Source organism: Mastigoproctus giganteus, chromosome 9 (genome assembly GCF_048544385.1).
Source record: "Mastigoproctus giganteus isolate SK-2022 chromosome 9, ASM4854438v1, whole genome shotgun sequence".
Classification (NCBI taxonomy): domain Eukaryota; kingdom Metazoa; phylum Arthropoda; class Arachnida; order Uropygi; family Thelyphonidae; genus Mastigoproctus; species Mastigoproctus giganteus.
The window spans coordinates 200,616,426-200,631,843 of record NC_143583.1 but is presented as its reverse complement, the minus strand read 5'-3'; the positions used below and the strand labels follow the sequence as shown (position 1 = coordinate 200,631,843).

Genomic DNA, 15,418 nt, shown 5'->3' with positions numbered 1-15,418 from the left:
TTTTCTGTTTTGAATTAAAAGATTCCACATACAAGTATTTCGCGATCCAGTCCTACGATTCATATTTTTTAAATTTTATTTAAAAATATGAATCGTAGAACTGGACCAAGAATTGTTCAATAAACACGATAAGATATTTTTGTCACTAAAAGTACAACAGCATTCTCGAGTTGCTACCTGCGAAAAAAGGACCGAGTTTTTTCATATAAGCCCCAATATGAGTTTGCCTCAGCCTTGATAGACCAATTTTTTTTCATAATTGTAGTTCGTAAAAACTCTTCAAACAAAGTGTTACAAATAGAACTAAAACCTTGGAAGTTAATGACATCTATGAGTTAAAAAGAACTTTTGTCTTTAGCCTTTTAACGTAAAACTGTTATAAGACCAAAAGAAATGTTCTGATCTGATTAAATAACTTCATACACCTTTTTGGGAATAGCGACAAGCCTATGTCGATTATTTGTGACCATCTGAAACGTTTCTTTCACCCCCTCCTAAATCGAAAACTTTACATTTATAATATTAATCTTCAGTTGCTGTTTTACAGACCGCTATCGGAAGAAAGTAAATATAAAGCAACATAGCCTGATTCTCCCCTTCCTAACTTTAAATCATCAGAAAACTTTAGGAACTTTCCCTCAACAATGTTATTAAATAAAATTTAGAACCAGGAGGGAATCACAAGAATGTCCATTTATGACTATCACCTGTTCTCTATCTTTTAGTTTAGCCAGCTCCCAACGAAGGATTTTACCAGTAATCATAATTTGCACAAGTTCATATAAAAGCATTTCATGAAGAACTACATCAAGAGCCTTACTGAAGCCAAGTTAAACAAATAATAAAATTATTACCTCAAAAGGTTGCTGCTAGTCATTGTATCTTTCTAAATAATAATTAACTAGATTGGTCAGTAAAGGCTTTCTCTTCACGAACCCATACCATAACCATTAAGGATTTCTATCGAGGTGATCTTGAATCTTAATTCTTAACCATGGACTCCATGATCTTATAAATTACCGAGTCCAAACTCACCTGTCTACAGTTGCCCATCATATCTTTAACACCTCTTGTGGACTGAGGAGACACTGGCGCTTCTCCAGTCTGGGATCATCCCGGCATACAATGTTGACCTCATTAACATTCCCACTTATGCTGATGCACGCATATGTAGCCTTTTTTTGGAAAAAAAGGTTGAATACTATCCATTCATCCCCCCCCCACCAGGAGCCTATCTTTCCTTTCCTAAGCCTTAGTAGTTTTTCTGATATTCTTCTCCAAGATCGCAATATTACTTATTTTACAGCAATTTCACCCAAGCTTCGAAAAACCTTTCAACCGTAAATATATTTGAAATAAGGAACTTATCGCATATAGTAGTCTCTTCAATTAATAGAATCTAAGATACTTCAATCCACTCTAATGCCTTCTCCTACTGAAACAACTTTTTCCAGCACTGTCAAGTTCTTGATGCAGTTATGATCTTTGGTGAGAACCAGGTCGAGAATATTAGAGCCCGTTGCACTTTGTATGACAAGAAATAATCATTTAGATGGTCCAAATAAGACTATTTCTTAATGGAGTACTGCAAGTCTTCCAATTTATAAGAGTAAATTGAAATCGCCCATAATGGGGCGGTCACGCTTGCTTCCCATTCAAGTTGCCTTAAGTGATTTTTGTTATACTCCTTAGATTCATTTAGTTGTAACACTCTCCACTTTTATCTTCCCTGTACCGCATCACTTAATACACACACTCAAATTCCTTCTTGATTTGATTCTGGGAGCAGTCTTATCGCTTTCAGAGCAAAAAATGGTAGAAAAGGTTTGACTTATGGCATAGTCATCGACAAACGTATCCTTCGGCAATAGTTCTTTATTGACGTTGCACTGTGAGGAAGGACATCGGATTGTATGAACAAAGTGTCCGCTAGTCATTGAAGTTGTTGCAGAGAAAAAAAGCTGACCAGTCAGAGAGCATGGTCGTGGACTTACTCGTAACCTTCCTTCACAAACTGAGCTGCTTATGATGATGTTTACCTAAAGAAACTACATGCAATTTCTTTAGGTGAGCACAAAGACCTAAGTTTCATGTATATACCTTTGAGGATTCAGTACTATCTTTCGAGACAGTAATGCAATGCTATTTCATCTCTTGTATTTGTGGCACCTAACTAATGAGAATAATTTGGACGCACATCACAGAACTGTTTCTTCAAATTGCAATGTCCTACTATACCTGGAATAAATTTCTCATTTCTGTGTATTCGATATTTATAAATTAATAACACTACGGTTTATTTTTTCCAGCTGCTTTCTTTCGTATATAGGCAGCAAAAAGTACCGTTCCGGGTACAAAATACTGACCAACTGTGGATTCAGAAGAATTAGGAAAGTATATACCAGAGAAAGCTGATGACTTTGAACAGTTCAAATGAACATTGCATTCCTGAATCCAATGCAAATGTTCATTTGAACATTGCATTGGCTTCGAATGAACCAATTTGAAGCCATTTCAAATTCGGGAGGAGGAATTTGTATTCGGATTTCCATCTCTGTGTAAGCATCTGAATATCATTATTAATAAAGTTTATATTTAGTTCTAATTATTGATCAATTTATATTTAGTTCTAATTATTCATCAATTATCCTGCCTCTGTCAGATGGCGTTGATGACCAGAAAAACCAGAATGATTGAAAGAAAACATTTCATTTCAACGTTGCAAGTCCAGTTCAGAAGCAAGCATTCGTGGTTGTGGTGTCAGAACAATCTCGATAACCTATATTTTGTACCAAATTCCAAAATCTCTTCCGAAATGGATTCCCTCTTCTCAGTACTGTATTGTGAGCACTTCTATAGCTACGATTAGAGACAGTGCCAAGAAGGACTTCTTATGGAATCGCCAACGCATGTAATGTAAAATGTGAAAAGAATACGCAACAGATTTGTAGATTTTTTAAAAATATATTTTATTTCACTAATTTTAGCACACGAACTTAGTTTTTTTTTTGTTTATTTTGAAAAACTGAAGTTTTATTTATCATTTTAGTTCGTTTTACAATTCAAAGTTTACATTCGTCTTAGATTATCACTAAAACAATCATATGAACAGAACATCTTTTAGGAACTGAACAAGTGCACATCTTTTAACATCAAAAATCACACATTGCCAAAGGAGTTCAAACAGAATGCATGAAAAATATATTAAAAAGTAAAGTTCCTCTTTCGGCCTCCCTTCCAAAAACGTTGGCGGCTTGAAATCTGGCTGATATCAAATTATTTGTAAAAACTGCTTTAATGGAGCCAGCCAATCACTTTTGGTGATTTAAAACGAAATTTAATAATATAGATACAAAAGGCTCTGCCATACTTGCCATGTTATATTTTATAAAACTCATTACAACTCATTTAGTGGACAAGATGTCCATTAACAGCAATGGAGGCAATGCAATTTACTTCGAAGACTTGCTGGTGACCCGAAACACGCGACTCTTGTTTACTTTAGACTGCAGTTTATTTTTCTAGTGTTATTTATATTATTATTTTATTAAACTGAGAAGAAAGACCCCGAATGAATTTTCAGGTATTTAGTTTCTATTTCAATAGAAATTTCTCAATTTAATTTTCCAAGGCCACGAAACAGGAGAGAACTCTCAGAGAAGGCAAAAATTTATGATTTCGAAACTTAAGGAACAGTACATCGTATTATAACTGAATATTGTTTACTACAGCATATAATTCAATGATCCAGTGTAAAGATGGAGTGGATGGGTGGAATGATCTTGTAGAATATGGGCTGCCGGTGCAAGATTGCTCATTGGTAAAAGTCTCAACGGCAGGGTGAAGGATGAATGAAAAGGAGATCGATGGAAAGTGAGGCAACGTTTTCATTACTCGTATCTAAGACGCTATTGAAAACACGCAACTTATCTACTGTTCAAATGACTTATAAGTTCTTAAGATAAGAAAAATTCCTTTGAAGTAAAATACTTTTGGTAAGAAAGAATCACTGAATACGGCGTTCACATGGAAATACGACTAAAATGGAAATCTTCCATGCCATGATCAATTATTTATGCATTTGGTAGCTCAGTAATGATCAGTTTGTAGCCGAGGTGTATCGTGGCAGTAGAGAACAAATAAGAGCAGAAATGGGATGAAAAGTTTAAGATACGCATGGCGCGCGCGCGCACAACGTATAGACAACCATGATAAACATCACTAGAAAACTCTGGATACCATTTGGTGGAGCAAGTAGCACTCGTTGTTCTTTGAGGCTCGGGAAAACGTAGGTGTTGTACAGATCTACGATGCTGTTAGAAACGCGATGAAGGAGGAGCGGCATAAGGGTGGTTTCTATAGCGGGTCACGACCCTGGAGACTCCAGCTACTCTGCTCAGAACGACTGGGTTGTGAGGAGCCTCCCATCCATCTGCGGGAAAAAAAAATATATACCGACATGAGTGGAAGAAAGTATGCAATGACTGAAATGATTATAGTTGGAAATGGTGTTAACACTTATGCAAATAATAGTAAAGGAAAATTCTTTTTTTTTTTTTTTTTTTTTTGTCATTACGGTGGCAATCGGTTGTTAAACTTCCTGTGAGTAATGGATGAGGGAGAACTGAGAGCGCAAATCATTTAGGCTCCGCACTAGGCCTGCAAGCTGATCTCATTGGGATGTTTAAGGCTTTGAATAGATTGAGAAAGCTCGATGCTGATGGGATTCTTCTTGCTGAGACCACACATGATGGAGCACAAATTCAAATTGAGAAAAGACAGTTGTAAAATAGAAGTGCAGAAGCTGCTCTCAGGTGGTTGGTTTTCGGAATAAACTGCCATTTGTTTTTGTGATGGATAGTTTGAATAAATTGATGGAAGAATTAGAAAAACTATTGGAAGGGATGGACAGCTGATATGGGAAGCTTTTTTTTGCTGACGCTTTATAAGCTTGCATCATATGCTGCTATTAATACTAATTCAGGCGCAAGGTTAGAGTGTTGTATATTTAACTTTTCTAAAAGTCACTGCTGAAACCTCTATGGTTTTCAATGTGTGGTAATTAAAGTTTTAGTCAGTTGAAGTGCCACACTTCAACTGACTAAAACTATTTCGTATCTTCAGAAGGTGTACACGTTCTTATTGATTCAGAAAATAATTTGCCCATTTTCTAATAGGTTCCCAAAATTCAAGTTTTCACACATGCATAATTTGCGCAACGTGTTACATTTTGGGTGCATTCGATAACCATAAACGTCTTTGCTGCATTATAGTGTTCACTAAGACTTTATCACATGGTGGGAAGCCTGGTGGGACTTTTACAGTGCTTCCAAGGGGAGACGGGGGAACGGGTTAACCTATTAACATGAAACTGACACAGATGTCATCACTAAGACTATTTTAAACAAGTCTGAAAATTCCAAAAACAGATTGGAGCTTCTGTTAAAAATTTATACTAAATTTTCTGAAGGGAAGCGGGCTATGCTAGAGTTTACTTATGTAAACTCTAGAAGGAAAGGGATGAATCAGATTGGTCCACTTGATATTGATGGGTCAAGTGTTGATGATCCTGCTCAGGTGGCTAACAAACTAAATGAATATTTTGCATCGACATTCACACATGAGGAGTTATTCAGCGAGGGGAATGCCAGAGGTGTATTCAACTCTAGCAGTAAGTTACAGAATCTTGAAATAACTGGGAGTAAAGTGGAGGAGAAACTGTTGAAGATAAACACAAGAAAGGCACCCGGGGTGGATGGGATCTATCCAGTTATATTAAAGGAGGCAGCAAAGGAAGTAAGCAAACCCTTAGCCATAATTATGAGAGCTTCCTTGGACTCAGGGGAGGTACCCATAGACTGGAAATGTGCAAATGTGACCCCAATTCACAAAGGAGGATCAAAGGCTGACACAAGTAATTATAGACCTGTGAGCTTGACTTCTGTTCCAGGAAAATTAATGGAGGCACTGGTTAAAGACGCACTGCAGGATCATTTAGACAAGACTTCAGTTATAGCTCAGACACAGCATGGTTTTGTTAAGGGGAAGTCTTGCCTGACCAACTTGATTGGATACTATGATGCAGTCACAAAAGAACTGGATGCAGGGAATAACTTTGATATTATATACTTGGATCTTAGAAAGGCTTTTGATACTGTTGCACATGGAAGACTGCTACACAAATTGGAGCAGTGTGACATTGGAGGCAAATTGCTGCTATGGATAAAGGGGTGGTTGAGGGGGAGAAGACAGAGAGTGGTAATCAATGGACACTGCTCATCGTGGACTGATGTTATTAGTGGAGTCCCTCAGGGCTCAGTGTTGGGTCCATTATTGTTTTCTGTATTTATAAATGATATTGATGATGGTACTGTATATCGGGATTAATGTCCAAGTTTGCAGACGATACAAAGGTTGGCAGGGTTGTCAAGGACACTACTGACACTATGCTTCTGCAACAGGATCTGGAAAGGTTGAGCAGATGGGCTGAGAGGTGGCAAATGAAGTTTAACATTGACAAATGTAAAGTACTACACATGGGAAACAGCAACCCCAGAGCAACGTATCAACTCTATGGTACAACACTGACAGTGGTAGAGAATGAAAGGGACTTGGGGGTGGTTGTGCAGGCAGATATGAAGTTCTCTGAGCAGTGCAGACGGGCTGCAAGAGTAGCTCATGGAGTATTGTCAATGATATACAGGAATTTTTCCAGCAGGGATAAGGAGGTGATTATTCCATTGTATAAGGCGATGGTCAGGCCACACCTAGAGTACTGTATACAGGTCTGGAGGCCTCATTTCAAGAAGGATGTAGAGCTGCTGGAACGAGTACAGAGAAGGGCAACAAGATTAGTGAATGGAACAAAGGGGTGCTCTTACGAAGAAAGGCTTAAGTTTTGCAAATTACAGTGTCTGGAGACTAGGCACCAGCGAGGTGATCTGATAGAGGTGTATAAAGCCTTGAATGGTTTAAGCATGCTCAATGCTGATGGGATTCTTCCTCTAGCTCAGAATAATCACCTGAGAGGGCATAAATTCAAATTGAGGAAAGACAGATGTAGGATAGACGTGCGGAAATTTGCCTTTAGCCAGCGGGTGGTTGGTTGGTGGAACAGACTGCCATCCCTTGTGGTGGAGGTTGATAGCCTAAATAAGTTTAAGGCTCAGCTGGACAGGTATTTTGAACGAACAGAGGGGTGAAGTGGAAGTGGTTTTTTTTTTTTTTTTGGCTGATGCTGCATAAGCTTGCTTTCTTGCATCAAATGCCTCTACTAATGCTAATGCATTCGGAATTTGACCTAAAAACCCAACATCTCATCTGCATCCCATCAAAAAACAATTTTCCGGCTTATCACTCCCTATATGGTTCTTTTTAGATTACTAGAAAGTAAACAGTTGCCCATTTTATACGTATAATTTTAATTATTGATTTTATCTATTTATATTGTTTAAAAATTGTTTCTGTATTTTTAACCCCCTCCTTTTTTGCCCACTACTTAAGTAGTTGTCGTGGAATGTTTTGTTGATATCGAAGGTATGTGGGTCCCTGATTCCGGCAATCGGTGACGAACACCTGTAGTTAAAAAGCAAGTTGGAAGGGTCTCTTCCAGACAATTTTCGGCTACCTGGAACTGAGCTGGAGAAATCTTTCTAAAAGACCCAAATAAACCTTTTGAAAATCGACTTATGCTGAAGACGGATGGGGGTACTTGATGCGTTTCATAACCATCTAAAAATCAGCACGGCTTCAGAGGTGAAGTTTAGCAAATTAAGCAAATGCTAATTTATCAACTGATCTTGAGCAACCTTTCACTCTTTGGAATATCATGAAAAGAGTAAAGCCTGTGACGACCTGTTCATCAAACGGAGTTTCACTCATTTAAACAGAAAATTACTGTTAAGGTTAATAGTGGCTCTCACAACGGATTTCAAATACCTCATGTTTATTGTCTGATGCAATTCCATGAAGTCAATAAGTTAGGTTTGATGGTTAAAAAATGATATTCGTTGTAATAAAGTGTTCTGAAATCAATACTTGCCAACATATTCTGCTTCTGCATAACCATTTCCTTGGTAAGCAACTTCATCTTGGTATTGATGGTTCACGTATTCTCCATCCCTAGAAAGGACAGTTGGATAGCATTAATTCCTAGTTAAGAACAGATTCATATATGCCTATATTACATTAAACCGTTCATATTAATTTGACTCTACCTAAAGTGGATTAAATGACTTAACTTGAGAGATAAGGCGCATTTAGGGCTAGAGCCTCAAGCTGCGAACAAATTTAGACTATGTATATAAAGTGCTTAGCATCATAATACACAGCCATTTCTGAATAAACAGAAAATTTTTAAGGTGGCATCGTTTTAGAGTCTTGAGAGATAATGAATTATTCTACCTTAATGCCTTAGCAATTTCTTTATAGAAATAAAATGATTCGTGAAAGAGTATTATAACAACACCTATTTCTACATCTAGATCCCGACTATCGAAAATTCACTGATGATCATCCAACAGAAGACATTGTCTTTTAACAATCCAGTAGGGTCTTCTTTTGAGATTTGCGCATTTCAAAAGAAGATAATTTGCTGATGTGGCTTGTGATCCGTCAGTTGCAACCAAAAAGGCTGAAAACGTGACTCTCGGTAGTTCCTGGTCCTCAACCTTTTACAAAACTCCTGCTGAAATATGTAAATATTATTTACTATAAGCTTTTCCTTATGGAATAATTGCTTCTTTTGACTTATTATGCTCTATATAAAATATTATTACTCATTTGGTATCGTGGGTAGCACAGTTTGTAGAATCGCCGCGTCCTCACACTGGGTGGAAAAGACCCGAATTCGAATCTCGTCGACGAAGTGAGGAATTTATGGGCTTTTTTCACAACATGGCTGAGTTAGTTGTTCTCAGGCTAGGGCAGCTTGATTTTTCTTCTGGAATTTTTCGTCTCGGGTTTTTTCGTCTAGAAAAACAGAAAATCTGCCACAGAACACACGGAATTTAGAGAAAAATATGACCTCAGTCGCTGATGTGCCTAAAAACCCTCAAACAAACTACTGAATTACAGTATGAACAAACCGATGTTAAAGACATTGCAACAGCCATCTGTATTTCTCTTAATTCGCTGTTGCAATAAAAAATGAATATACTTAGATTAAAAATAATAATAAATTTATGGAGCTCTCAAAAATTGGCTGGTTTGATTTGATTTGAATTCGTTCCAAAGCAACCCCTTGCCCGATAAAGATTACTTGAAGACTACGGTGTTAAAAAAAAAAAAAAAAAAAATAATCGCAAAAGTTCATTTGGCCAAGACGGGATTCGAACCCTTTCGACACATTTGTGGCTTATCAATTATGAGCAGTATTCTGGTCACGAGGACTCAAGCTGTGCTGAGAGGAAGCATAAATTTCCCGTAATTACAGTTATTGTTCGTTTTTAACTTTACAAAAATGTCTGCCATGATTCTTAATGTTCTGGTGTCTTTCTATAGAATTGGTACAACGCTATCATCTGTAGGTTTTAGCGCCAAGCAAAGCCATGTCGATATACGTAAAGATCAGCGCTCATTTAAGATAATTTGCTTTCCGTGTCTTATTTGTTTTTATTTATCGCCTTTTAATGACAAAAAGTTGCCACCGCCTCTTGAAGTGACGTCACAACTCGTGATGTTCTTTTTATGCCTTGAGCAACACGTCGAGCAGTTAAACGGGCAAAGTCTAATAACCTTTAGCAAATATAACCGAGACATTTTTGTCCTGATTTCCATACAGCGGTGGCCCAGATTTCCGAAGAACGCATAACAATCTTCTAGCTTACTTAACAGCACACACACACACACACACACACACACACACACACAACTTGGGAGATAACCGCTTAATAATAGGCGATGATGGAATACAGCTTGGCTGATTATAGACGTGCCGGTCTAGTTTCTGCTGTCATCCTGCCAGTTATGCGAGCGAAACTAAGCAGACACGCTGAGAAAAATTTCGCTCTTCCTCTGGACAATACCGCTCACGTCCGGCTGCCACTTTGCTTATAATTTGTCGATGGAGGTCGCCCGGTTGTAATCCAGGTTATTCCGAAGGCAAAACGAAAACAACATTGACCGGCACCACCTACATGCACCAGTCTTGTACGATGACATTAGCATTCGAGACATCGACCTGCTTGCACGTGTGGCTCTAGATTCATAGCGGCATAATGGGCACTGGTATCTTAAGTGGCAGCCAGCTCTGATTATGTTGTTGTAGTTGGGTTTTAGGAGCATCAGCGACTAAGGTCATATTGCTCCGTGTATATTATCAAAAATTGTGTTCTGTGGTCGATTTTATGTTTGTTGGACGAAAAACCCGAGTTTCTGGGAGAAAAAACATTGCCCTCACCTGAGACCGACTAACTCAGCCACGTTGTAAAAAAGGCCCATAAAAATTCCTCACATTATCGACGGAACTCGAACTCAAGTCTTTTCCACCCGGTGGGAGGACGGTGATCCTACCAACTGTGTTGCCCACGAGGGATCGCTCTGATTAGAGCCTTTTTTGCTGATAAGGAAGACTTGAATAATTTTCCAGTTCTATCTGAATCAATAGTAACTGGTAACCTCGTGAAAACAAACAGTCCCGTTAGAGTCTTAATTATGTCTACAAGGAATTCTACCATTCAGGCAGCATCTATAAGTCGATAATTATAAACAACGCTCCACTCTCTAACGTACATTTCGAAACTTTATCCCTCTGTTCGCTATCTTCTTGGATCCCAGTTCAAGATGAAATTTACATGGCCTCTTGTTATAGCTGCAGGGCCACATGGCGCCTTTGAAAAACTACAGCCATCAAGGAGCAACCTTCAAGAAAGGCAAACCTATGTATAATTTCCGCGCACCAGCAGCATTCTAAAGCTTGACCAGTGGACGAACGACAGATTCTTCGACCACCCAGTCAGCTACAATTTCATGAGCACATTCATCTGATGGGCCCGCTAGCCACATGGAGGTTAACCAAGCAGCAGCCATCATTGATGATTAATGCCCTATCCCCTACTGCTATAATGAGAAATAAAATCTTTCTTTCTGTGAAATATCCAATTACTTTGTAAACCCTTGGCTACTTGCCATGCTAGGAATAGAGATTATTATTATTATTTTTTTTTTTATCTAGGAGACGGCAAAAGATTATTTGCATCTACAATTTGCACTCTTCTCCTCTTCTGGATCACTACAACAGGTAGTGATGTGGCAATCCTATTGAATTTCCCTCTTTTTCTAACGGAGGAATGTCAAGTTTTCTCTGACACAATTGTCATTCCAAAGGACTTCTTTGATCTTCCAGTTAATCAATGTCCAGATGGTGATCCTGTAATCACTTTGACCAAGTTTTCATTTACTTCCGTGAAGTTCTGACTCCTCAGCGGTCAAAGTTAGATATTATAAGATACATAGTTCATTTGATTAAACTCACCAAAAAGATGTTTCAAAATGATAAATACATTTTATGATTAACTTTTATAATTGAGGTTATTTAAAGCGTTCAAAAGGAATGATATTTAATTTTCACGACAATGCGGATTATAATTATTGTATATATTTTTACAACATATGAGTAGATAGCAAGACAGATCAAGAAAGATTAGTGTGGAAGAGATGCAGAAATATTTTACCTAAGTATCCTCTGATCCGGCACTTCGTACATTTCTTCTGGAAAATCATCTTTGTAAGCCTAGAAAATAGAAAAAAAAAAAAGTTATTATCCTCATAGACATTACAAAATAACAACAAAATTGTACAATAATCTTCCTCAGTTGATAGAAACCTTTTTAAAAATTCAAAGCAATGTTCCATTCTACTTAAGACTGACAGTGATTTCGGTCAAATGAAAGAAATCATTGATAAGCCAATATCGTTTCCCCCACCACTAATAAACAGCATTTGAGGTAAAGAAAATTATGACAAAGATTGTAATTACAAATATTTTGGAAGCGGACACAAATTAAGACATTAAGCTAACAGGGCTGTAATTACTTATGTCACCTTTTTATTCCTCCTTTGTGAATCATTCTACATTTCCAGTCCACAGGGTTGGAATTCTACATCTACATTTCCAGTCCATAGGGACCTCTCCTGAATCCAAGGATTCTCTTATAATTATGGCTGAGGGGGTTTGCCAGTCTAATGTACGTATTGAAGTCACGATTCCTGACTGTATATTGATTCCCGTTTGTTAATGGGTAATTATTAACCATTTTTACAACATTAATTATAGAAATGTGTGCTTAGTGATCCAAAAATCATGCGGGCTATTTCTGCATCAGCCAACAAAAATAAAATAAATACTGTACTAATAATAAAATAAACAGAATATTCACACTATTCCTACAAGGTAACCATCCAATTTCACATTGAACTTAGTCAGAATCCATGCCTCTGCCACGTTGGGAAGCAGCTTATTCCGGTATTCGACAACCCGTTTTCCATATATGATCTTCTTGAAATCAATCTTTTGTTATTCCCTAAGGTTGTACATTCGGGTCTGCTGGTTCTTATATCACCTACGACAGAGCACAGACCTTCAACGCCTTACACAATCATCACCCCTTAAACTTCTGGAGAAGATTCTATATAGATCTGAATACAATACTCCAAATCCTGTCTAGTCACATCTTATATAGACGGATAATGAACATCCTTCTCCCTATTAGCAAAGGCCCTATAAATGAAACACGACACGATGTACCTTATGTGATGACAGATTGAATCGTAACACCTAAATCTTTTTCTTCTTGCACCACTTTTGTCTCCTCCCCTCCACCACAGTTTATACGTAACTCCAGGATTTCTGTTCCTCAAATGCATATCCTTACATTTAGAAGCATTAAACATTAGTTGTCATTTTTCGGACCACATATATGCAATCGATCCAAGTCTTTTTTAAGCAACATGGCCTAGCTCGAATTGATAACCATCCTTTCATCTTCAAATATTCACCACTCTGACAGCTTACCTTGGACACACTCGTCAATATCATTTAGTATAATTATAAATACGAGGGGACCGAACTTGACCGCTGAGGTTCTCACTTGTTACCCTGAAGACCGACCATTTATGATAATTCCGTCATCTACCTTTCAGCCAGCCTGCGATTCGGCCTAGGATTTTTAACAGTAATCCCACTTTGTTCAAGTTACAGAGAAGCCTAGGATTAATCAGGCATGATTTCCTCCAAATAATAAAATAAAACAATATTCATACTGTTCCCATTCCTACAAAGGAATTCAATTTGCTTTCAACTTAGACACTCACTGCGTCTACCACATTGGAAGGAAACATTCTCTTTAACGAACCCATTCTGGCATCTATTTAAGATACTATTCTTATCGAGCTGGTGGCTGTTGTAGTTTTAAGAGCATCAGCGACTAGGGCCATATTGCTCCATATACACTGTCTGTAAATTGCGTGTGTTACAGACAGCATACCCGTGTGCTGTACGAAAAACCCGAGTTTCGGGGAGAAAAAACCATACTACTCTCACTCAACTAACTCTCCCGCGTTGTGAAAAAGGTCCATAAAATTCCTCACGTCATCGATGGGACTCGACCTGAGGTCTTTCCAACCGGGTGTGGGGAGGACGGCAATTCTACCAACTGTGCTACCCACGAGGGCGGACTGGTTGTGAATCGCATCTTTAAGCACATAAATCAAACTCACTGTCTGTAATTACTGAATGCTTCTTTAGCATCACCTTTGTGTATTGAGGATAGATTAGCACTTCGCCTGTCTCAGGGCATATTCCCGTAGCCTAATGATGCTCTCATTAACATTATTGAAACCTAAAAATATATACGCATAAAATAAAGAAATCTGCAGTCATCGTCAACCCACTCCTCAAACTTGTTGAGGAGTGGGTTGACGATGTTGAAGATCTCAACAAGTAACCATATTCAACAGTTAAGGGGTTAAACCGCAGCTACTCAAAGAACATGTGCCATTGCACTCCCGTTCATGACCACTCCGCTACGTAAGCCATATATATGCAATCCGGCTGCAGAAATGGATCCACCATTGCAGAATAATTTAGTTACACAGACTGGAGTCTTAACTGGGAGCCCTCGTGGGTAGAACAGTTAGTAGAACAGCTGTCCTCCCAACACCTCGCGGAAAAGACTTGAGTTCGAATCCCATTGATGATGGGAGGAATTTATGGGCCTTTTTTTTTTATTAAGGTGACTGAGTTACTCGGTATCAGGCGAGGGTAGCATAGTTTTTTCTCCTTGAAACTCGGGTTTTTCGTCCAGCAAAACAGAAAATCGACCTCCTTCAGAATACATGCAATTTACAGACAGTATAAACGGGGCAATATAGCCTTAGTCGCTAATGCTCCTTCTGTTATTAAAGCTATGGACTTTAACGACAGAAAATTTTCATTTATTCCTTCTACTTCTGTTCGTTAGAATAACCTCGCTTTGCACGCATTTCCTGAATTTCACTGCCTACAAAAATTGAAGACCAATGACAAGTTCTTGTAGCCTCTCAACCCATTTATAGTACTAGCAAACTAGTACTACAGGTTTCGATAACCTTTACCATAAAAAAAAGCACGCCCTTTCAAGTCAAAGGAGAAGCACTTAGAAACATCTTATTTCTTATGGTCATGTTGTGGCTTTTCTGACAACTGTTTCTCCACTGCTTTGGCGAATTCAGGAAAGCGATATAATTATTCATGAGGCAAGACCAGTCGGGAATTAACAATTTTATGTAAGGGTGGTTGGTAAGACAACGGGCATGTATGAACAAACGTTTTTCGTACAGGTTTAAATAAGAGAAATACTTTCTGTGGGGTGTCCAGGCAGTTATATTTTGTGTTGGTTATTGATCTTCATCTCATGGTTAGAGTCATTGCAAGTGAACGAGGAATCAGCGAAAGTTGTTTAACTATATGATGAAGATACACTAAACCAGTTCTATTATTGTGGTGCGATTTATTTTCTCTTGTGGAAATAACCCATGAAGCTCGTTTACAACATGATTAAAGAAAACTTATGTAAATACAGGAGACACTGGAAAAGGAATCTATCAGAATACTACAGAGGAAAGTCAGGCAACTGGTCCTTTTCCATATTTAAATAAGATGGCGGAGCTAATAAGTACATCAATCAGTACCAGAATTTCTGATATGAGATGAAGACCTTCATTAGGTTCAGAATGTACCGGAAGGCACCTGCACATGGTTCCGGTTCGTCATTACGCATTGATAATGTTATGTTGTTGTTTTAGGAGTATTATCGACTAAGGCCATATTGTTCCGGGTATGCTGTCTGTAAATTGCGTGTGTTCTATGGGTGATTTTCTGTTTGCTGGACGAAAAACCCAAATTTCCAGGAATAAAAATTATGCTACCCTCGCTTGAGAC

General features: G+C 38.2%; 1 protein-coding gene across 3 annotated transcripts in view; it reads right to left on the bottom strand.

Moving 5' to 3' along the window:
* LOC150081022 (KH domain-containing, RNA-binding, signal transduction-associated protein 2-like) overlaps positions 1-15,418 on the bottom strand; it is a 112,540-nt gene that overhangs the window by 21,402 nt on the left and 75,720 nt on the right. For 2 of the 3 annotated variants that reach the window (XM_090381066.1, XM_090381065.1), the window contains exons 6-8: positions 11,673-11,731; positions 8,042-8,121; positions 3,093-4,432 (exon numbers count right to left, since the gene is read on the bottom strand). In XM_090381066.1, the coding sequence (XP_090237192.1) occupies positions 4,317-4,432; positions 8,042-8,121; positions 11,673-11,731 (255 nt within the window). In that variant the 3' untranslated portion in view covers positions 3,093-4,316. Of the gene's footprint in view, positions 1-3,092; positions 4,433-8,041; positions 8,122-11,672; positions 11,732-15,418 lie in introns of those variants that run through there. The other variant, XR_016547370.1, reaches the window with a different exon arrangement.